The sequence below is a fragment of the Phyllobates terribilis genome, unplaced genomic scaffold (assembly GCF_046119375.1).
Source record: "Phyllobates terribilis strain yellow unplaced genomic scaffold, ASM4611937v1 Scaffold_9__5_contigs__length_417890890, whole genome shotgun sequence".
In the NCBI taxonomy this organism is placed as follows: domain Eukaryota; kingdom Metazoa; phylum Chordata; class Amphibia; order Anura; family Dendrobatidae; genus Phyllobates; species Phyllobates terribilis.
In genome coordinates, this window is record NW_027362769.1 from 310,230,264 (window position 1) to 310,252,874 (window position 22,611).

At 44.5% G+C, this 22,611-nt stretch overlaps 1 protein-coding gene across 1 annotated transcript in view; it reads left to right on the forward strand.

The window, feature by feature from the left end:
* The window catches only part of HSPD1 (heat shock protein family D (Hsp60) member 1), a 182,750-nt gene that overhangs the window by 41,022 nt on the left and 119,117 nt on the right, over nucleotides 1–22,611 (forward strand). The window contains exons 6-7 of the mRNA XM_073647951.1: nucleotides 4,947–5,040; nucleotides 5,236–5,404. Of these exons, the coding sequence (XP_073504052.1) occupies nucleotides 4,947–5,040; nucleotides 5,236–5,404 (263 nt within the window). The remainder of the gene's footprint in view (nucleotides 1–4,946; nucleotides 5,041–5,235; nucleotides 5,405–22,611) is intronic.

The following is a 22,611-nucleotide window of genomic DNA, read 5'->3' on the forward strand; positions in this document are numbered from 1 at the left end:
TAATGGTTACCTGCAAGCACTGAAGACCCTGCACGTTACACTGCTGAATCGCAGCTTCGTCAGGGGTAAATGGTACATGGGCATGTGTTAGTTTAAATAGGAAGTCTAATTTAGTGTGACCTTTTGCATGTGGTAGTATATAGCGTGATTGATGCCAGGTTTAAGCAGATTTGAATGGGGTGCATCTCACTCACATCATTGCAAGACGTCAGAAAACCGGAAGGGACACTGTTATCTCTTCCCGTGTCAGATGCCCTCCACCTATGCATTGCGGTGGAACGCAACCGGAAGTGGGCGGTCCATCGTATGCGGCGAGCTGGCACGCCCCCATCACATGATCGCAGCCGGAAAAAGTACAAACTAGGCGATCCCATGCGTTCCACCCAAACCCTGTAATGGAATGCAAACTGGAAGTGGCGTGTCCGCCATAACACCGGTTAAAAAGCAAAGTGCTAATAAGGGTAAGAGAATGCGATTCACCCACAGCTGTTAACATGTTAAATGCCGCTGTCAATCTGACCGGCATTTAGAATTATCGTGCCGAAAGCGCATCATGGCTCCGCCCATCGGCAACCCTGTCACATTATCGCGGGACACCGATAGGTTATGACAACCACAGAGGTCTTCTACAGACCCCGGGTTGTCATGCCAACCCATCTGCTATGAGGGCCACCCAGCAGTCGGTGTTCATAGCAGATGAGCACTTTTGTTACACCTACAAGCCCTGCTATGTATAACACAGGCGATCGGAAATCGCAGCTTCTAGTCTCCCATGGAGACTATTGAAGCAAGTAAAAAGTAGTAGTAGCAAGTATAAAAAATATAAAAGTTTATTTCACTCCCCTTTCACACCATTCAAAATAAACCAGTGTGATCAGAGTCGCCCAATCTATCAATATAAAAAAAACATTAATCGGATCGGTAAATGACGTAATAAGAAAAAATCAAAGTGCCAGAATTGTTTTTTTGGGTCGCAACAACATTGCCAAAACTGACTATCAAAAGATCGGATCTACACCAAAATGGCATCAATAAAAATATCAGCTCTGAGTGCATAAAATAAGCCCTCACCCGACCCCAGATCCCAAAAAATGGAGACGCTACGGGTCTCGGAAAATGGCGCTTTTTTTTTTTCCTCTTTTTTTTTTTAAACAAACTTTGTATTTTTTTTTTACCACCACTCAAATATAAAAGACCCTTTACATTTTGGTATCTACAAACTCATAATGACCTGGGGAATCCTAATAGCAGGTCAGTTTAGCATTTAGTGAACATTGCAAAAAAAATGCAATTACACAATTTTATTTTTTTACTATTTCACCGCACTTGAAATTTTTTTCCACTTTTTCTAGTATAAGATATGGTAAAACCAATGGTGTCGTTCAAAAGTACAACTTGTCTCGCAAAAAAATAAGCCCACTTAGGGCCATATTGACCGAAAAATAAAAAGTTATGGCTCCGAGAAGAAGGGGAGCAAAAAACAAAAGGGCTGCGCCGTGAAGGGATTAAAACTGTATATTGTATACAAAAGAGGTAAAATGAACCTTGTACTCTATTTAAAAAAAAAATGATTACCTGTGATCTCAGCAAGCGAAATGGAAAATGTTGTACACGGCTACTGCCACCATGGATACATATTCACAATATAGCAGAGGGAGAAAGTGTACATACAACAAACTATAGTCAAATTTGAATGTAACCTCATTTACTATAACACATCTGGCCCTCTGGCTGTTCCAGTGCAGCCCCCGAACGAAGACAGCCAAGGGGCTGGGAAACAGTGGCCCACAGACTGCACTGTGCCCTCATTTGCTGTCCTCCTTCTGTCTCCATCTGTGCTGACTGCATTGCCTCCTGCCCCTTCCTCCACCTATCAGCGTATGAAATGCGTCATTTCAGCTGTGTACTTTGGAGAGTCAGCAGACCGGAGACGAGCAGAAAGCCAGCAGGCCGAGGCGAGTATGTGGTGTTAGTTTTTTTTTGCTGTTTTTTTCCAGGTTTATGGGGTGTTTGGCTGGACAGAGGGAGGCTATGGGTTTCTGTTGCTGAACATGGGGAGGTTATGTGGCTCTCATGCTGGACATGGGCGGGGCTGTGTGGGGGTTCTTGCGCAGGACATGGGCGGGGCTGTGTGTGGGCTTTTGCGCTGGATGTGTTGGGGGGGGGGGGGCTTACGGTATACAGTAGTGTTTAAAATAATAGCAGTCCAATATGGCTAACCAGATTAATCTCTGTTTTTGATAGAAACTATATTACCATATGTCAAGCAATTTACCAGTTGGTGCCGTAGATTCTAAGAAAACCAACAGACTCAGCATTCATGAGCTGCGTTTTTTTGAGTCTGTGTATTTGAATAATTAAATGAAATGGGGTGTGTTCAAAATAATAGCAGTGTGGAGTTCACTTAGTGAGACGTACTGAGGTGGATATAATTTGAGAAAGAACACGTCAACTGGCCTAAAGCGAAATGGAGAAACATGTTTCAATAAGACAATGACCCAAAACACACCAGTAAACAAGTTCAACAAAATTGAGGTTATGGAGTGGCCAGCCCAATCACGAACCCTAATCCGATAGACTACTTGTGGGGTGACATCAAAAATGCCGGTTCGGAGGCAAAGCAACAAATGCCAAAAAAATTGTGGAATGTAGTCAAAGCATATTGGGCTGGAACAGGTGACAGGGTGCCAGAAGTTGGTTTACTCTGTGCAGCATCGATGCGAAGCAGTTCTAAAAAGCTGTGGGTTTACAACTAAATAGGTTAGTGATTCTCAGGAATGTTAAATCCTCACAAAAATTCTTTTCCTCCCTTTCTCCCTCCCCTCCCTTTCTCTCCCTCCCCCTCTTTCTCTCCCTCCCCCTCTTTCTCTCCCTCCCCTCTTTCTCTCCCCCTCTTCTCTCCCCCCCCTCTTTCTCTCCCTCCCCTCTTTCTCTCCCTCCCCCTCTTTCTCTCCCTCCCCCTCTTTCTCTCCCTCCCCCTCTTTCTCTCCCTCCCCCTCTTTCTCTCCCTCCCCCTCTTTCTCTCCCTCCCCCTCTTTCTCTCCCTCCCCCTCTTTCTCTCCCTCCCCCTCTTTCTCTCCCTCCCCTCTTTCTCTCCCTCCCCCTCTTTCTCCTCCCTCCCCCTCTTTCTCTCCCTCCCCCTCTTTCTCTCCCTCCCCCTCTTTCTCTCCCTCCCCCTCTTTCTCTCCCTCCCCTCTTTTCTCTCCCTCCCCCTCTTTCTCTCCCTCCCCCTCTTTCTCTCCCTCCCCCTCTTTCTCTCCCTCCCCCTCTTTCTCTCCCTCCCCTCTTTCTCTCCCTCCCCCTCTTTCTCTCCCTCCCCCTCTTTCTCTCCTCCCCCTCTTTCTCTCCCTCCCCCTCTTTCTCTCCCTCCCCCTCTTTCTCTCCCTCCCCCTCTTTCTCTCCCTCCCCCTCTTTCTCTCCCTCCCCCTCTTTCTCTCCCTCCCCCTCTTTCTCTCCCTCCCCCCTCTTTTCTCTCCCTCCCCCTCTTTCTCTCCCTCCCCCCTCTTTTTCTCCCTCCCCCCTCTTTTCTCCCCCCCCCTCTTTTTTCTCCCTCCCCCCTCTTTTTTTCTCCCTCCCCCCCTCTTTTTTTCTCCCTCCCCCCTCTTTTTTTCTCCCTCCCCCCCTCTTTTTTTCTCCCTCCCCCCCTCTTTTTTTCTCCCTCCCCCCCTCTTTTTTTCTCCCTCCCCCCCTCTTTTTTTCTCCCTCCCCCCCTCTTTTTTTCTCCCTCCCCCCCTCTTTTTTTCTCCCTCCCCCCCTCTTTTTTCTCCCTCCCCCCCTCTTTTTTTCTCCCTCCCCCCCTCTTTTTTTCTCCCTCCCCCCCCTCTTTTTTTCTCCCTCCCCCCCTCTTTTTTTCTCCCTCCCCCCCTCTTTTTTTCTCCCTCCCCCCCTCTTTTTTTCTCCCTCCCCCCCCTCTTTTTTTCTCCCTCCCCCCCCTCTTTTTTTCTCCCTCCCCCCCCTCTTTTTTTCTCCCTCCCCCCCCTCTTTTTTTCTCCCTCCCCCCCCCTCTTTTTTTCTCCCTCCCCCCCCTCTTTTTTTCTCCCTCCCCCCCTCTTTTTTTCTCCCTCCCCCCCCTCTTTTTTTCTCCCTCCCCCCCCTCTTTTTTTCTCCCTCCCCCCCCTCTTTTTTTCTCCCTCCCCCCCCTCTTTTTTTCTCCCTCCCCCCCTCTTTTTTTCTCCCTCCCCCCTCTTTTTTCTCCCTCCCCCCCTCTTTTTTCTCCCTCCCCCCCTCTTTTTTTCTCCCTCCCCCCCTCTTTTTTTCTCCCTCCCCCCCCTCTTTTTTTCTCCCTCCCCCCCTCTTTTTTTCTCCCTCCCCCCCTCTTTTTTTCTCCCTCCCCCTCTTTTATTAATTATTATGGAAAACTAGACCACTAACAGGCTGTGTGTGGGGGGGGGGGGGGTCAGGAATATTGGATGTTTTGTTTTTAAATTATGAATTTTAGATTAACTTTTATTGTGTGGGTACCAATTTTACATGGTGGGATAGTGTCATGTTTTTTTTTTTGTTTTTTTTTTTTTCCCCCCTTCCTTCTTGTAATTTAAAAACTCATTACTCCGGGTAGGATCGCTTCACTTATGCTGCTTTCAGAAATTGATAGTGGCATTTAAGTGGTTAAGCTCCAGTGATATTTGCTGGCTACGATCATTGTTTTTATAGGTAGGTGTCAGCTAAATAATACACCTGTCAGATGGCTTGTATGGAGCTGGCGTAGCTTCTGAGTCCACTCCATGCTTCTGCTGCATGGCTCAATGGTACTTCATTTAGTTGGCTAGCTGTCTGTTCTGCTCAACACCGGGAGAGATTGACTCAAGGCAGAACATCCACATATTTAGCAACTACCTTCCTGTAAGTTCTTAGCCCCATAGTTTAATAATAAGTAAAGTCCTGGATAACTGCTTTTAACTCATGAAACCATTTGTTTATTATAACCGCTAATGATTATTTTATAGGATGGCAAAACTCTTCATGATGAATTAGAAATAATTGAAGGAATGAAGTTTGACAGGGGCTACATTTCTCCATATTTCATAAACACAAGTAAAGGTGAGTCCTTTTTATTTTCTCAGTACTTAGATTCTGAAGTCAATTGCAATTAGTAATCATTAAATGGCTCTCATTATCAAGCAATATATGCTCCTCGTGTGCTTTTCTGTTCAGCATGCTGCTACTAGGAAAGTGAGACTTAAAACTATTAAATTTGCCTTAGGCTTAATAGGAATGAACTGCTTATATTTTCAGGTCAAAAATGTGAATTCCAGGATGCATATCTCTTACTTAGTGAAAAGAAGATCTCCAGTGTGCAGTCGATAGTACCTGCTCTTGAGATTGCTAATGCACATCGCAAACCTTTGGTAATAATTGCTGAAGATGTTGATGGGGAAGCTCTGAGTACTTTAGTTCTTAACAGGTAAAGAATTTTGTAAAATTAAATGCAAACATTATCTTTTGGCTCTAGTGGTTAATGTATGAAGGATGATTTTATAACCATGGCACAGTGTCGTTTAGAAATTTAATTTTTAACGTTTTCCTTTCATTGTGATAATGCATTGCAATCTGCAGGTATTATGTTTATAGAGCAGAGTAGATTGATGTAAAGTTTTGTGAGTAAAGATGCAGTGTAACTTGTGTGGGCCAATCAATTACTTAGCTATCTCTGTATACATACAAAAACGGTATCAGTCACTTATGGGACTGCCCGCTGGACCAAAAATCTCAGAAGGCAAAGGTTCAGATAACACAGGTTAAACCGAATCTCTTCTCACAAAACTCTGTGAATGTACTCCATTCCTCCTCCTCTATAACATTACTGCAGATTGGACAGCATTTTCATGGTGGGAAGTAATTCCCGGCACTCACGTATTAAGTGAATAATTGCTCTTTTAATTCATTGCCAATTCCAAAGGACGTTTCAGCCCATCCCAGGCTTTTTTCAACCAAGAAAATTGCGGAAAAAAAAAGCCTGCGACAGCCTGAAACATTGTCTGTCTGGAGTTGGCAATGAAATGAAAGAGCAATTATTCACTGAACACATGAGTGCCAGGAATGACTTCCTTCCTGCATATTTTACTCCACTTGCACCATGCTGAGTGCTGATCCATACTGTGTCCATAGCATTTTCATGGTGGCTGGTTCCCTTTAAGGCTGTGTGCCCACGATGCATTTTTGCAGCGGCAATTCCGCTGCAGAAACGTTTAAACGCTTGGTAGAAGGCCTGCCATGTTACCCAATGATACTCGGCACGTGCTGTGCACATGCTGCCGAAATTTCCGCTGCGTATTATCATTGCGGAAAAAAGCGCAGCGCTACCAATTTTGAGGAAGTGCTGCGCTTTCGCCGCCATTGTCTTGCATTGGACCGCATGGATTACGCATCACTGCATCTGTAGATGCGCATTCCATGCATTTCAATGTGTGGAATGTACCCGGGTGTGGAGGGGAGGAGACTCTCCTCCGGACCCGGGTACCATAGAACCTGTGTACACTGTGTTCCAAATTATTATGCAAATAATATTTTCTCAGATTTTCCCAAATTACCTAAATGAATTGCAGTCATTGTTATTTTCCAGTCAAATAACTATTAGAGTACAATTGAAAGGTTTTTGTACAAACTACCTATGATAACAGTATATTTTAAAAAAAAATAAAAAACTCAAAATGCATTTTCCAAATTATTATGCACAGCAGAGTTTTCAACCTTTTCATTTTAATAAAGAACAAAAAAATGGTCATTTTTGAAATTATAAGCATTAGCAGGTTATTACAAACTGAAATCAAACAGTTTTCAACTCAAAACTTTATTCTAGGTGATGTAACATTTGCACATAGGACCCCTTGTTCGAAAGGAGCTTCTGAACTCTCTCGTCCATTGAATTTGTCAGGTTTTGGATGGTTTCTGCTTCAATTGTTTTGCATGAGGACAGAATACCCTCCCAGAGCTGTTGCTTAGATATGAACTGCCTCCCGCCATCATAGACACTCCTTTTGATGATGCTCCAGAGGTTCTCAATGGGATTGAGGTCAGGGGAGCATGGGTGCCACACCATAAGTTTGTCCCCTTTTATGCCCATAGCAGCCAGAGATGCAGATGTGTTATGTGCAGCATGAGACTGCTTCATGCCTCTGGCCTATTCACACTGGCCTGTATGAGCTCTATTCAGGAGCTCCCCAGAAAGATATGTTAGAAGTGATACATGGGTATTTCCAGGCCCCAGAAAATTGGTGTCTAGTCTTCTACCTTTATTGTAGTGATAAACATCCACTCAGTCGAAGTGGTGGTCAGTAGATACAACCTTTAAGTGCAATTTTGTAGCCGCCAGTGTGTTCTACACTTCCAGGTTAACTCTCCCTCTGTGTATTCATGAATCTGTTTCTGCGGAAAAGGCATTACTCTGCTCCAGTGCAGTGGAAACGCTTCGAAAACGCTTGTTAATTGGTTTGCCTTCTATCGCAATGGTAATCCTGTTGTGCTGTGCACATAATGCGTAAATTTCCGCATAGGATTACCATTGCAGTAAAAAACGCCCCATGTCCATTGTTCGGGCTTTTCCTCTGTAAATTCGTGCCCGTTGACTTGAATTGAACCGCAGAAAAACCGCGGGTATAATATCAATACCTGCGGATTTGCTGCATTTCAATTCAAGCCATTAGCAGCGAATTCGCGGCGGAAACGCGCTGCGGGTGGTACCTGGGTCGGGAGAGGAGGACCACTACTCCTCTTGTCCGACTGCTGCACCCGCTGATAACAGCGAGAACGGCGCGGCTGGGGGGGAGCAGTAGTTCTCAGCCAAGCCAGCTACCGAGCGGTTAAAAAAAGTAAAATTAAAAAAAACACACTATACTCACCTGTTCTGCGCCCCCCGGTGTCCTCATGTTCCCCGGTGATGTCTTGCGGCCGGCGGTACACTGCGGAGAGCACGCTCTCTCCCAGCAGTGTACTGTGCTGCCAGGACCTGCAGTCACTTGAGCGATCTGCAGATCGCTCACGTGACCTCATTGTGGGAACATTCTCAAGGATGCTCCCATGGTGGTGAGCTCACCGGGGCTGATCAGCTGATCCTTCAGCTGATGAAGCCCAGTGACCTCACTCCTTCAGCAGTAATATACACTGACAGGAGTGATTTTACACTTTGTCAGTGTACAGTGCTGTCTTCTACAGGAGTGATATAAGTGATTGCTGAATTCACTGCTGTAGAAGTGACACGGATTGTCGTGGGACAATCGTTGGCAAAATCGTGGACTATGTCATGACGGCGGACAGGTGAGGGATATGTTTTTTTTTTTTCCAGAAGATCGAAAGCTTCGGAGACTGGGTGTGTAATAAAAAGAAACTTTAAATCGTGTGTTTTTTTTATTTCATTAAAATACTTAATTCTGGCCGTGTATTTTATTGAAAAATCAGCGACCACTTTACTATGCGGCTAGTAATGGGGGCGTCTTATAGACGTCCTCCATTACTAACCTGGGCTTCACGTCAGCCGCCAATACAAGGCTGACATGAACCCCAACCCCATTACCCTACTCGCCACCACTACAGGGCAGCGAGAAGAGCGGAGGCTAAGTGCCAGATTTTTCACATCTTACGGATGTGCCATTTCTGGAACTGCTGAGGGGTGATACTAATAGCCGCGGAGGGGGCTAGTATTCGTGGCCCCTTCCCTGGCTATTCATATCAGCCCGCAGCTGTCTGTTTAGCTTTTGCTGGTTAGATTTTATAGGGGGACCCTACATCATCAATTTTTTTGTCTGGGGTTCCCCTGTAATCTAGCCAGTAAAGGCTAAACAAACATCTGTGGGCTAATATTAATAGCCAGAGATCATTGTCGGCTGATGGCCACTTCCCCGGTTACTATCAGTCCTCAGCGGTCGGCTTACCCTCTGCTGTTTATAAAAATGACGCAGGAGCCCAGGCCATTTTTTTTTAAAACTTAGGCTCTGTGCTCACGATCCGGACGTAGCAGCGCTTTGGACGCATATCTTTAGCTGCGTCCAAAACGTTGCATTCAATGGAACGCAGGTAAAATCCGCATGTATTCACTGAACCATGTGGATTTACTGCATTGAGTACATTCTAGTGGTCAAATTTCTGTTGCAGACTCTACCGACTCAACAAGAGAATTTAACATGCCGCGGTCATAAAAGATGCGCTGCGTGTCAGTGTCCATGGGTGATTCGTAGCCTATGATGCATGCATAGTGGACATGGGATTTCTGGAGATCCCATCCACTATGCTGTAACATCTGGACGCTGCTGGTTTGACGCTGTATAAACATGTTCACGTACCCAAACTCACCCACAGCTTGTCAATTTATGTAGCGGACATGCTAGTCTTAGCTGCTCATTTTAACTGATTTGAAGAGTCATTATATGCGGTGAATTCACATGTACCAACAACAAAGGTATGGCTTTAGAACACAGTGTTTTGTACGCAGCAAAAATACGCTGCGTCCAAAGCACTGCTTGTTGCTGTTCATGGGGGGATGTAGTGGTTAACAAAACAGCTGTGAGCTGTTAATTATAGCCAGGAACCATGTTTGCAAATAGCACCTTCCCAGGCTAAAAAAATAGCAGCTCACAGCTGCAGCATAAATTACGTGAATAGAAATGTGAATGGGATTAGCTGACACCTAGCTCTTTTGTTTAGTTATGACAAGGTGTCAATCAGACCTTTTCATGACCAAACCTAATTAAAGTAAAGTAAAAAGTTAAATAAACACACAGACACAGAGTAAACACTTTATTTGAAATACAGCCGACACCTTCTTTAATCATTTAAATTATATACTCACCCCAGATCTGACAGTAATCCAAGGATTGAAGCAATGTCCCACAAAATTGCTTTTTGGAACTAAAGTTTTCATTGATGTACAAAAACGCTTCAAAAAACGCGTCAAATTGCACGGCTTTTCCTGCCAATGAGATGCTGAAACGCTCAGGAATATTCTGCTTCAAAACCTGATCATGCTCACATAGCCAAAGCTTACTCTGCCTTGTAAATCCCTACTTGACCACAGCTTGCCTCTGCTTTGAGGAATGGATGGGAGAATTGTTCTCATGGCTCACTGTAAGGCAGCAGGGATTCCTCACACCAACTGCTCTCCTGGGCTGAAAATTACAACACTGTTGGTTTATCTTTTTCATCCGGTTTTGAAGCCGATCAGGGAATATTAACCGTAATCAATCGTGACAGCGGTATTTAAGTTGTTAGAAGGGGGCCCCAAGACCCCCTTAGGAAGAGTCGGACCGCCACGATAAGAATCGAGGGTCCCGATGGTTACCATAGTACCCTGAGATCATATGATCTCCGGGTACGTTGGCCTGCGAGATCCAGCTATAAACTGGTTCTCACAGGCACAGTTAGTGAATCACTGACAAGTACTGCAGTGTATTAGGCTATGTGCCCACAATGCAGAAATGAAGCAGAAAATTTCTGCATCTCCCTGGCAGAAAAAACACATGCAGATTGTACATGCGTTTTTCCTGCCAAATACATGCGGCTGTGAAATGTTCTTCACATGCATTTCCGCATGCGGGTGTCAAGTGCTTTCCAAGCGTTTTTAGCATCACTTGGAAAGTGCTTGACAACTTAGTCACACTATATAAATCCATGCAACCGGCATGGATTTATGTAGTGTGACCGTAAAAGAATGTTTAATAAAAAATAAATCTATACTTGCCTTCCGATGGCCCCCGCAGTCTTGCTTCGCTCCGTTCTGACTGCCGGCAGATCGCGGTACACTGCACTAGGACCTGCCGTCACATGACTATGACGTCAGCGCAGGTCCTTCAGTCCATCGCGATCTGTCGGCAAAGGAGTAGAAGCGCTGCCGGGGCCGTCAGAAGGTCAATATAATATTTTATTTTTTATTTTATTCTTTGTTTTACAGGTTTTATGGTACCCGGATGTGGATGAGAGTCTTCTCTCCTCCACACTCGGGTACCATCCGCACATAGAAACGCATGTAATCCGTGTATACAAATGTACTTACACGGATATTATGCGTTTCAATGCAAGTCAATGGCGGCGATTACGCTACATGTCCGCAAAACTAATGGCCATGCTGCGGATTTTTGAGCGCAGCACAAACGCTGCGGAAAAATCTGCAACATGGGCATTGACATTGCGGCTTGTAATTGGGGACCATGGGGGACGGATTACCAAGCGTTTACGCTGCGGAAATTCCAATTTACTTTGGCTATGTAATTTACCATGCAAATAGACAGCATGTCTGAAACTCTTTAACACATCAGGATGACAGAGTGTCAGATATTAAAAGTAAAACACCCCTGTAGTTTGTGTGCTAAATAGGCATAATTAAAAAAAAAAAAAAAAAAAATAATAATAATAATAATAATCTTATTCCTATCAGGATTTGAACTCTTGACACTGTTTCAGAGACTAATGCCTTACCATTGCGCTATCCAGTCAAATGATAGTGACTGGTTGCTTTTCTTGTCTTATGAGATCATCCGTGAAAATACTCAGGGTGACTAAAAGTCATTATGATTCTGATGTTTGAAGAAAGTCACACACCAGACTCGCATATCAGAATCAAACATCAATTGAATTTGTCTTGCTTGCAGTCTGTGCATACGTCCCAATGAGTTTTAGACAAGTTTGCACTGAAAATCATAAAACCAAATAGAACTCCAAGCTTTTTACAACTAAGTTAATAGCTTAGTGGTTGGTGCACTGGCTTTAGGACACAGAATTTTGGGTTCAAGTCCCATCAGCAAACGGTTACTTTTTTTATTATTATTATTGTTGTTGTTGTAAAAATCCCTCGTCAGAATCCGTTCTCAGACAGGGTATTTAGCCTCAAGCTGACATCATTCTGATGTTTGATTTTGATATCTGATCATGTCCTAAAATGGACACTAACTCATCTGACCTCACTCTTTGAGATGGAGTTTCCTTCGCTGCTAAGTTCAGTGTCCTCCTGTTGCAGCGATCGGATCAACCTCTGGATTCTCCTTTTTCTGTACCTGCTCCTCAGACAGTGAAGTGTGAGCTCACTATGATTTTAACTCAGTGTTTTTAGTGACTTTTGTTAAAATTGAAATAAATAAAATGAACATGGATATAAATATTTTATTTTTTTTATAAAACCATTAAAGCATATATTAGAACAAGAGGAGCAACCAATTCAACAATATTATATTATTTATTTACAGATATAATTCTAGTTACAAGGTCATTTTAACTAGTATAAACCCAGTAGCACAATTGTTAATTGCACCAATCTATAGCTCTACAGGTAGAAATCCACTCCCCCCTTTTCACTACCAGTTCGCATCCTAAGTAGTATGTCAAGTCGATACTAAAATTTTATTTATTTAATTATTTGGGTTTTGTCATATTTCAACATATGTTCATGTTCCCTACTTAGTAGAAAATACTTGCAATTTGCATATCTTCAGATGGTCTGTTCTAAACATGTGACCATAATAGGCATGTGATTGCACACACCCCTCCCTCTGTTCTTTGTTTTTTTTTTTTTTTTTCCTTGTGTTTATACCATGTATGTTGATTACCCCGTAATGTATGGTTGTCCTGAGGAAGGAGTCAGTGGACTCTGAAACGCGTAGACAATAAAACTACATTTTTATCTATACTAATGGTTTGTCATGACTCCAGAAAGCGCAGAAACAACTTCCTTTCCCAGCATCTATCATTGATGTTAGAGGGGGCAATACACGGTATTAAGAACTGGGGTATGTGAACTTTTGATCAGGGTCATTTGGATGTTTTTGGTTGTGATTAAGACTTAAAAAGAGAAAACACAGTAGTTTGACAATAAATGGCTTCACCCAACCAATAACCATGAATGGAGAAAGCTTTTTTGTTATTCATATTCTCTGAAACAAGGCCAAGAAAATAAAAATTCTGCCAGGGTATGTAAACTTTTGAGCACAACTGTAATTGGGTCGGTCACTAATGGGTTTAAAGGCACCAGAGAAAAACATTCATCATCAAATACCCCCTCCTTCTCCTCCTCTCTCCCATACACACCTTCTGTAGCAAAACAGACTGCAGGAGGAAGGAGGTCCTGCATAAAGAGCCTGAATCTAGTGCTCACCCCTACAGCAAATAGTATGGATTGTGTACCTGAAGGGTTAATGACATTTTCCTAGTGTCATACTTGGGAGCTATCATTTCAGCTACACTGCAGTGCCAAACTGTCAACTTGAGATTCATTAAATTAGTTGTCTGGTCTAAAATTACAAGTATGCCGTCACTCCATGTGACTACAGACTTGTGAATCTTTCCAGCGCACACTGCTCGTTGTTAGGGTTGAGCGAGTATGTTCTGTCCGAGTATGCTCTGTCGAGCTCCGAGTATTTATAGCTGCTCGGTGATGAGGTTAAATCGCTCCTGTGTGCATGATTTGCAACTGTTTGACAGCTTTATTACATGTGAGGAATGCCTATTTCTTACACATTCCTCCCATGTAATAAAGCTGTCAAACAGTTGCAAATCGTGCACACGGGAGCGATTTAACCATATCACCGAGCAGCTGTAAATACTCGGAGCTCGGCCCGAGCGTACTCGGTTAAAGGGTTACTAGAACATACTCACTCAACACTACTCGCTGTGAGTCCTCCACTTGACCACAAGCATGTGATATGCAAACTCCTGGTCAGAATCTGACTGGACTGTTTCCGGCTTCGTGCAATATACTGATATTGAGCATGCCAGAAACAGTCTAGTCAGGTTCTGACCAGGAGTTTGCATATCACATACTTGCAATCATGTGACCACTGCTTCCGACGCGGACATCGGAGAATCCTCACAGCACTAAGTGCATGTACTGGGAGGATTCACAAGTCTGCAGGTAGACTTGTCATTTAAGACCAGAGAACACATTTAACCCCTTCACAACATATGACGTGCTTATATTTGTTGATAAGTAAAAACTCTCAGTTGTAGACCCTTTTTTTTTTAAATCAAGGTCTTTCTGTGACTTTGTCCAAGTTTTTAATTTTGGCCCTCTGTGTATTTGCGTTTTACATCCCTGCTCTAGAATGAGGTTTCATTTTTTTCCCCCCCTTCTACTGCTCAAGTACAAACGGTTTTAAATCTGTGCCTGCTGGAGGGGTGTGTAAGCTGGTTGAAGGAGCCGACACTGATGTTTGGTGTCTGTCTAGTAGTAGTAGTAGTAAGCTTTTCTTGTTTGTCTCCTAGGGAGATAGTGAACATGTGATAGTTTGGTGCCACCTGGAGGCTGACACTATTAATACATCTAATTGAAAATTTATTCCTACCCTGCTGACTATACCTCTCCTGCTAGCATAAAGCTCTTCAGTTGTTTTTAGTCAGTTGGAGGCAAGGTCTGTTTCAGACCTGTCTTAGGTTAGGCGTTAACCATTTTTCTTTTTCTGTTTTTCAGATGTCTTTTGGGTAACAGGGTGTAGTTGTGCAGTCTGTTTCACCCACGTCGCAACGGAGAGTACAGGCTGTAATGGTTAAGTCTATATTCTCTTGCATCTGTGTGGCCGGACCAACGTACATTTACACAGTTAGTGCAGGTACTGGGGCGGAGGTCTGTAAGCCAACTAGCGCTTGGCCGCCACCCCACATAGCACACGTGTATGCATAGCGCAGGGGTTAAAGGGACCTGGATCAGTAAGTATAACCCTGTCGCAATCCAGACAGCACAAGTGGTATCTTAAGCCCCCGTCTCACATAGCGATATCGCTAGCGAGATCGCTGCTGAGTCACGGTTTTGGTGACTCACCAGCGATGTCGCTATGTGTGACACTTTGCAACGATCAGGCCCCTGCTGTGAGGTCGCTGATCGCTGCAAAGTGTCCTGGACCATTTTTTGGTCGTTGGCCTCCCGCAGGCCAGCACACATCGCTGTGTGTGACCAATGGGACCAACGATTTGGCTGGTAACCATGATAAACATCGGGTTACTAGGGGCACGCGCGCACTTAGTAACCCGCTGTTTACCATGGATACCACTCTGCTACGGTGCGCGGGGGGTTACCGTTCACCTTAGCAGAGTCGTATCCATGATAAGCATCGGGTTACTAAGTGCGCGTGTGCCCCTAGTAACCCGATGTTTATCATGGATACGACTCTGCTAAGGTGAACGGTAACCCCCTGCGCACCGTAGCAGAGTGGTATCCATGGTAAACAGCGGGTTACTAGGGGCACACGCACGCTTAGTAACCCTATGTTTACCATAGTTACCAGCCTTCTCCTGCTTAAGCAGCAGGCTGGTAACGGGAGCAGGACATCGTGGAACGATTCTTTCCACGATGTCGCTGCTCCCCTGATCGCTGGTGAGCCTGCCTGTTTGACAGCTCACCAGTGATGTATTAGCGATGCAGCAACGATCCCTGACAGGTCGTATCGTTGTCTGGATCACTGCTGCATCGCTTAGTGTGACGGGGCCTTTACAGTGCTCTGGCTACTTTTCAAAGTTGGTTAGATCAACAAACAGATTGCGCTCTGAGGGTTGTATTGTTCAGATGAGTCACAGTATCCAGACAATGCTCCTGTTTGTCTACAGCAGAGTCCTTTCAGCTGTATGTATGGTGTAGGCAGCTATGAGGTCTCTCTCCCTTAAGGGTAGATTTGGGTACTTACAGTTTGGGCTTCTCAGATCGCTCATATTCACTCTTACAGTGGGGTCAATTATCTGGCTGATCCCCTGAGCAGGATGTGACTGCACAAGCGAACCTGACTGTACTCTGCATGAATTTGACCTTTTTAACCAGAGTCTTCTCAAATTTAGGTTCTATTGCACAAACGAGCCATGCGGCAGCAGACCTGGCGAGGCTATTTCCACTTAACTTAGCTGGTTCAACTAAGTGAGATCTTTTGCAGGATGTATCACAATGCCAGACCGGTCAATGCACTGATTTCTTTTCTAGATGCAGCAGACCATTGAACTCAGTCTCATCAGTTCAGGGTAGCATGTAACCAGCCCTAAGGGGACCCTGATCACGTCCCAGGACAGATGACTCTTAAGAGAGGAGTCAGTCACGCTGACTGAGACCATCAGTTTTGCTGATTATATCGGCTTTGTTCTGACCATTTATTTTTTTCTCATCAACCAGCATCACAAGTAAGGCCTTTTTGTATGGCTGATCACAAAGGCAATCCAGTTAGCACCAGGACCACTATCCACTGCGAGTCACCATCTAGCTGCTTGCACACACGGGCTAGTGGGTACCTTTAACCTTGTCATAGGTGAGTCAGTCTAGCTAATTCAGACCCCTTGGTATTTCAGGTGAACAATGGGTCTCTGATCTTGCCTTAGGGGTGGGTCAGACCCATCAACGAAGACCTTTTGGTGTTGCAAAATTGCTGGACTTTTGTGCACTTCCTTAACTTCCAGACAGTGTTTTTGTCTCCGGAAGATGCCTCTCAGCTTAGTTCATCGTTTAAGCAATGCAGGAGGTAGCCATGCTCAGTCTTTTTGGCTGAAAAGCTAGTGTTCCTTGATTCCAGCCTTCAAAAGGAACTTTTCCTCTTAATCTAGAGACAGGGGTTACTGACTTACCCAGCAAATCTTGTTTTCCTTGGCAGTATGGGATGCATGTAGCTTACTCATTTAGGCGTCTGGTTGGTCAGAGGCACCAGGATTGATGCTTCCTGAGTAGGGCTGTACTTTTTTAGTTACATTAGGTGACTATTGAGGTCACCCTTTTGAAGCTGCTGGCTCAGTACCTGATTTTATCCTTTAGAGCTCATACCAGTCACTGTATAAAAAAAAAACGGTTCAATATTGGGACCGAAAAGTCGGACGAGTGTCATGCAAGTGGAATTCTAATATCATGAAGGTATAATTAGATTTTTCTCATCTAGCATTCGATTGACATGCGATCTGATTGCAATTCGATTTTATCATGAGTAATTCTGTAATTTACACAGTTTTCCAAGGAAATATTCTTCAGTTCATATATATCTATATAGATAGATAGATATAAATGTGAGTGGGCTATATAATCAGTGCTTTGCGCATTTGGCTTACTGTACATGTACTTTAGTAATGATTAATTTTATGAAAATGGCATGGGTTTCCCCTTAATTTTATTAACCAGCAGAGTCAAAGTGGACCGCTTGAGCTGAGGTTTATAGCCTGGGAAGGGGGTAAAACACATGGAGCTTCTCAGGCTATTAACCTTCAGGACCCAGCCTATTTTGACCCTAAAGACCTTGGCATTTTTGTCAATTCTGACCAGTGTCCCTTTACGAAGTAAAAACTCTGGAACACTTCAACGGATCCTAGCGATTCTGAGATTGTTTTTTCGTGACATATTGGGCTTCATGTTAGTATTAAATTTAGGTCGATAATATTTGCGTTTATTTGTGAAAAAATCAAAAATATGGGAAAAATTTTGAAAATTTTGCAATTTTCAAATTTTGAATTTTTATTCTGCTAAACTAGAGAGTGATGTGACACAAAATAGTTAATAAATAACATTTCCCACATGTCTACTTTACATCAGCACAATTTTGGAAAAAAAAAAAATTTTTGGTAGGAAGTTAGAAGGGTTCAAAGTTCATCAGCAAATTTTCTTTTTTCCAGCAAAATTTGCAAAGCCATTTTTTTTAGTGACCACATCACATTTGAAGTCCCTTTGAGGGGTGTACATGACAGAAAACACCCAAAAGTGACACCATTCCAAAAACTGCACCCCTCAAGCTACTCAAAACTACATTCAAGAAGATTATTAACCCTTCAGGTGCATCACAGGAACTAAAGCCACATGGAAGAAAAAAATGAACATTTTTATTTTTCTAACAAAAATTTTCTTTTAGCCTAAATTTTTTAATTTTCACATGGGTAACAGGATAAAATGCATCCTAAAATTTGTTGGTCAATTTCTCCTGAGTACACTGATACCTCATATGTGGTCATAAACCACTGTTTGGGCACACGGCAGGGCTCAGAAGGGAAGGAGCGCCATTTTACTTTTTGAATGGAAAATTAGCTCCAAAAGTCAAATTGCGCTCCTTCTCTTCTGAGCCCTGCCATGCACCCAAACAGTGGTTTATGACCACATATGAGGTATCAGTGTACTCAGGAGAAATTGACCAACATATTTTAGGATGCATTTTATCCTGTTACCCATGTGAAAATTAAAAAATTTAGGCTAAAAGAAAATTTTTGTGAAAAAAAAGTACTTTTTTGTTTTCACAGATCATTTTGTGAAGCACCTGGGGGTTCCAAGTGCTCACTATGCATCTAGATGGGTGCCTTGGGGGGTCTAGTTTCCAAAATGGGGTCACTTGTGGGGGAGCTCCACTTTTTAGGCACATTAGGGGCTCTCCAAACGCAACATGGTGTCCGCTAACAATTTGAGCCGATTTTCCATTCAATTTGTTTGCGGACACCATGTCCCGTTTGGCGAGCCGCTGTGTGCCCAAACATTGGAGCTCACCTACAAGTGACCCCATTTTGGAAACTAGACCCCCCAAGGCACTTAACTAGATGCATAGTGAGCACTTGAAACCCCCAGGTCCTTCACAAATTAATCCGTAAAAATAAAGTGTTTTTTTTTCCACTTTTTCATTTTTATGAATCAATTTGTGAAGCACCTGGGGGTTCCAAGTGCTCACTATGCATCTAGATTGGTGCCTTGGGGGGTCTAGTTTCCAAAATGGGGTCACTTGTGGGGGAGCTCCAATGTTTGGGCACACAGGGACTCTCCAAACGCAAAGGGTTCCAATTTGTTAGCGGACACCATTGTGTAGTGCATGTCAGGTTGGTGTGCGGTGTGGTATATTGTAGTGCATACACCACACACACACACACACACACACACACACACACACACACACACACACACACACACACACACACACACACACACACCAACCTGACATAGCCTCCTCAGCTGAGTACGCCCTAGACTGGGACGGGTGGGACATTTTGTGTGCTTTGTGCGTGTGTAAAAAAAAAACACAAAAAAAACAAAAAAAAACCAAAACTTTATTATAGTGTGAGTGTACGTGTGTGTGCTTGGTGTAACCTTCTGCAGTCACGTGTGGGGGCGGTCAGGCGTAGGGGGCGGTCAGACGTAGGGGGCGGTCAGACGTAGGAGGGGGCTGAGGAGATGGAGGAGCCAGAAGCAGCAGCAAGGGAGGTGATCACTGGGGCAGGAGCCGGCAGCAGCAAGGGGGGGTAGGAGGCCGGCAGCATCGGGGGGTGATTACTGGGGCAGAAAGGGGAGCAGGAGCTGGCAGGAGCAGGGGGCTGATTACTGGGTTTTCGGGGGGGGGGGGGGGTGATCACTGGGAACAGGGGGGGGGTGAACACTGGGGGGGGGTGATTATTGGGAGGTGGGGGGTGATATCACTGGGACTGGGGGATGGTGGGTTTGATCACAGGAGCAGGGCATTTACAGCCTGCTGCTGCTGTGATCACAGTCCACCGGCTGTCAGAAGGAGAGCAGCAGCCGGTGGATGAAGACGTGGGAGAGGGAGCGGAGGTCGGGGTGCAGGTATGAAAGTGGAGGGGGCGGGGGGGGTGGAGGGGGGGGTCGGGGGGAGTGGCGGCAATACTTACCGCTGATCAGCGGTGGCGGCGGCAGACGCGATCCACAGGGTCCGCAGCAGGGGGTCCACAGCAGGGGGTCCACAGCAGGGGGTCCGCAGCAGGGGGTCCGCAGCAGACTATCTAGGGTTGGGAAGGTGCTGGGAGGTTTCAGCCATCCCTCCATATCTGATTGGGGCTAGTATCCATGTGACGCTAGCCCCCCAATCAGATCTGGGGGGAGGGGGGGAACAGAGGTGACACTCCCCCCAGCCAATGGCTGATGCTGTAAGCATCAGGCAATGCCCAGATTTAAATATTACACTAATTTTCATTGGTGAAATATTTAATTCATACCGATTGGCTGTTTCATTTTCACTTTTAGTGAAACTGCCAATCGGAGGGGTCCCAGGCACGGGGGGGGTTAATCCACCCCCCGGGGGGTCGACTTCAGGATGTCCAGTTGCAGTAGCAACTGTGACACCTGAGCGACCCCGCTCGCAGGCGCTGCAGGGGCTCTTTCCCTCCATGTCACAGACGCTGTGACATGGGTCGGGAACGAACTGTTTTCCATGTCACAAACGGTGTGACACGGGTCGGGAAGGGGTTAATATCAGCTCACAGCTGGATACTTAGCCTTTTCTGGTTATTAAAATGGGGGCCCTAAAAAAAAAAACAAAACAAAAAAAACAGCAGAGGCTAGACAGACAGCTGTGGACTGATATTAATAGGCTAGGAAGGGGCCATGGCTATTGCCAGACTATAAACATCAGCTCTCAGCCGCCCCAGAAAAGGCGCATCCAATAGGCGGTGGCAAGTAAGGTAATGGGGTTGGGGTTGATGTCAGCCTTGTATTGGGCAGCTGGCATCAAGCCCAGGGGTTAGCAATAGAGAGGCGTATATAAGATAACTAACCTCATAGTCAAATTATAAAAAATACAAACTCCCAGAATAAATTCCTTTATTTGATATAATGACACGGACTCCTTTGATTAAATCTAAATTTAATCAAAACCCTTATACTCCCCTTTATGCCCAATCCATTGAAGTCCATGTCACCTATAACCAAAATAAAATAATAAAGCAACATAATTCTCAACTGTCCCCGACGTGAAGATAATGTTTGTCTATAGACCCGTCTAGCTCTGCTACATCTAGATGGAAGTCAATTGTTGCATCATGCAAGAATTACTAACCCCTAGGCTTGCTGTCAGCTGCCAATACAAAGCTGACATCAACCCCTACCCTATTATCCCACTTGTCACCGCATCAGGGCAAGTGGTAAGAGCTGAGGCCAAGCAGCAGAATTGGCGCATCTTATGGATGTACCTTTTTTTCTGGGGCGGCTGAGAGCTGATGTTTATAGTCTGGGAGGGGGCAATTATCCATGTCACATTCGTAGCGTATTAAAATCAGCTGTCTGCCTAGCCTTTGCTGGTTATTAATTATAGGGGGCTCCAATTTTAATAACCAGTAAATGCGAAGTGAGCTGATATTAATAACCTGGGAAGCTCCATAGGTATTACCCCCTTCCCAGGCTATAAACCTCTGCCGACAGGGGAACTCATGCCATTTTTTTCTGAAATGTATTAATTTATTTCTAAACTACAGTAAGCTACACACATAGTGCACTAATTATATATGTCACTGACCGCTTTGTAAAAATTGGACAGCACTCACATGGTCAGAGTTCCGTGCGATATATTTTTTATTTTTTTTTTATATTACCCCCCCCCCTCCTTCCTCACCCATTCACTTGCATTGGCGAGTCTCGTCTGATATATGCGGCAAAATGCAGCATGCCACGATTTTTTTCTCAGATCAGTCTCTATAGGATCAGAGCTGAGCAAAATATAGCAGATGAGCAGGGACTTATAGAAAAACAATAGAGTGCAGTCTTTCTCTATTTTATTGGATTGCACTCTCCAATTTTTCTCGCAGATCAGTATCAGCCCTTAGGATGTCTCTCTCCGCCTTATCTTAGTCCTGTTAACCTACAGTACCTGATGCCTGGGTTGGAGAGCACGGCCAAGTGCTGCCATCTTTTCACCTCCTGTGGGAGCCCTGGCCAAATTCATCGAATATTGATGTTAATGCTTGGATACCCAGGGCATGTGGAGATTTTACACCTCTAAGGGATTCCCAAGTAGCCTACTGCCTTCACTAGCGTTTCACCGGTATGTGATGGATCAGGGCTGATGTCTGGGCTCTCCCACATTCTAGAGGAAACTTGATCTTTCCTGATTAAGGCAGGATTCTCTTTTTCCAACTCGATCTGAATATTTTAAAGGCTGGTTCTTTTTAGGATTCACATTTTGAGTCCAGAGACCCTGTTCATCGTGCCAGGTGCCCCAGGCACCAGCTGTCCTCTTCCCAATTTTTTGGTAATTTAGTTTACTGGCAGGATTGTTGGGTCTGCAGTTCGGAAGGCTCTGGGCCTTTCTGATTTAGTTTGTCTAAGGTTAGGGAACAAGGCCCTTAAGGGTCACGTTTTCTGCTATTTGATTAAGCGTCTGTTGTATAGGTGATAACCTATGGACAACGTTTGTATAGCAATGTCCTTTTTTTTTTTTTTTTTTTCTTTTTTTTTTTTTAATTTTTGCATGCCTATATTGAACAAGAACAGACTCCAAAGAGCCATCTTCCTACCTTGGAGATCTCTAGTGGGGCATATTGCCCTTCGGTCTTCCCCCGTTTGCCGATCAGAGAGAACCTTCTATTTCGGCTTTCTATAGATTTTTATTTTTTTTTCTCCTAGTGATTTCCTTTCCTGGAGAGTAAGCTGGCGGCTCCTTCCTTTCACCTTAGCGGGATTCTCCACTTTTTCACTTTTATATGGAGAATGCTCTCCTTCCCTTTAGGTACGTCACTTCTCATATTCCTGAGAGATGTAGTCAGAGCTGTGCTTCTATATTTGTCTCTAATAGCTCTTTTCGGGTGTCTTGTAGCCATTCCAGTATGCTCTGGCAGAGGCTCAACTGCCTCTAGGGTGACTGTTGCTCGCTAAATCAGATCAGCCATTAGCGAGACTTATAAGGCAGGTTCTAGTTCTCCCCATTCATGGTTAGGGAATACTCTGCTTTGACTGTAAGAGTTTCTTGGGCTGTTCTTCTCTACACATCA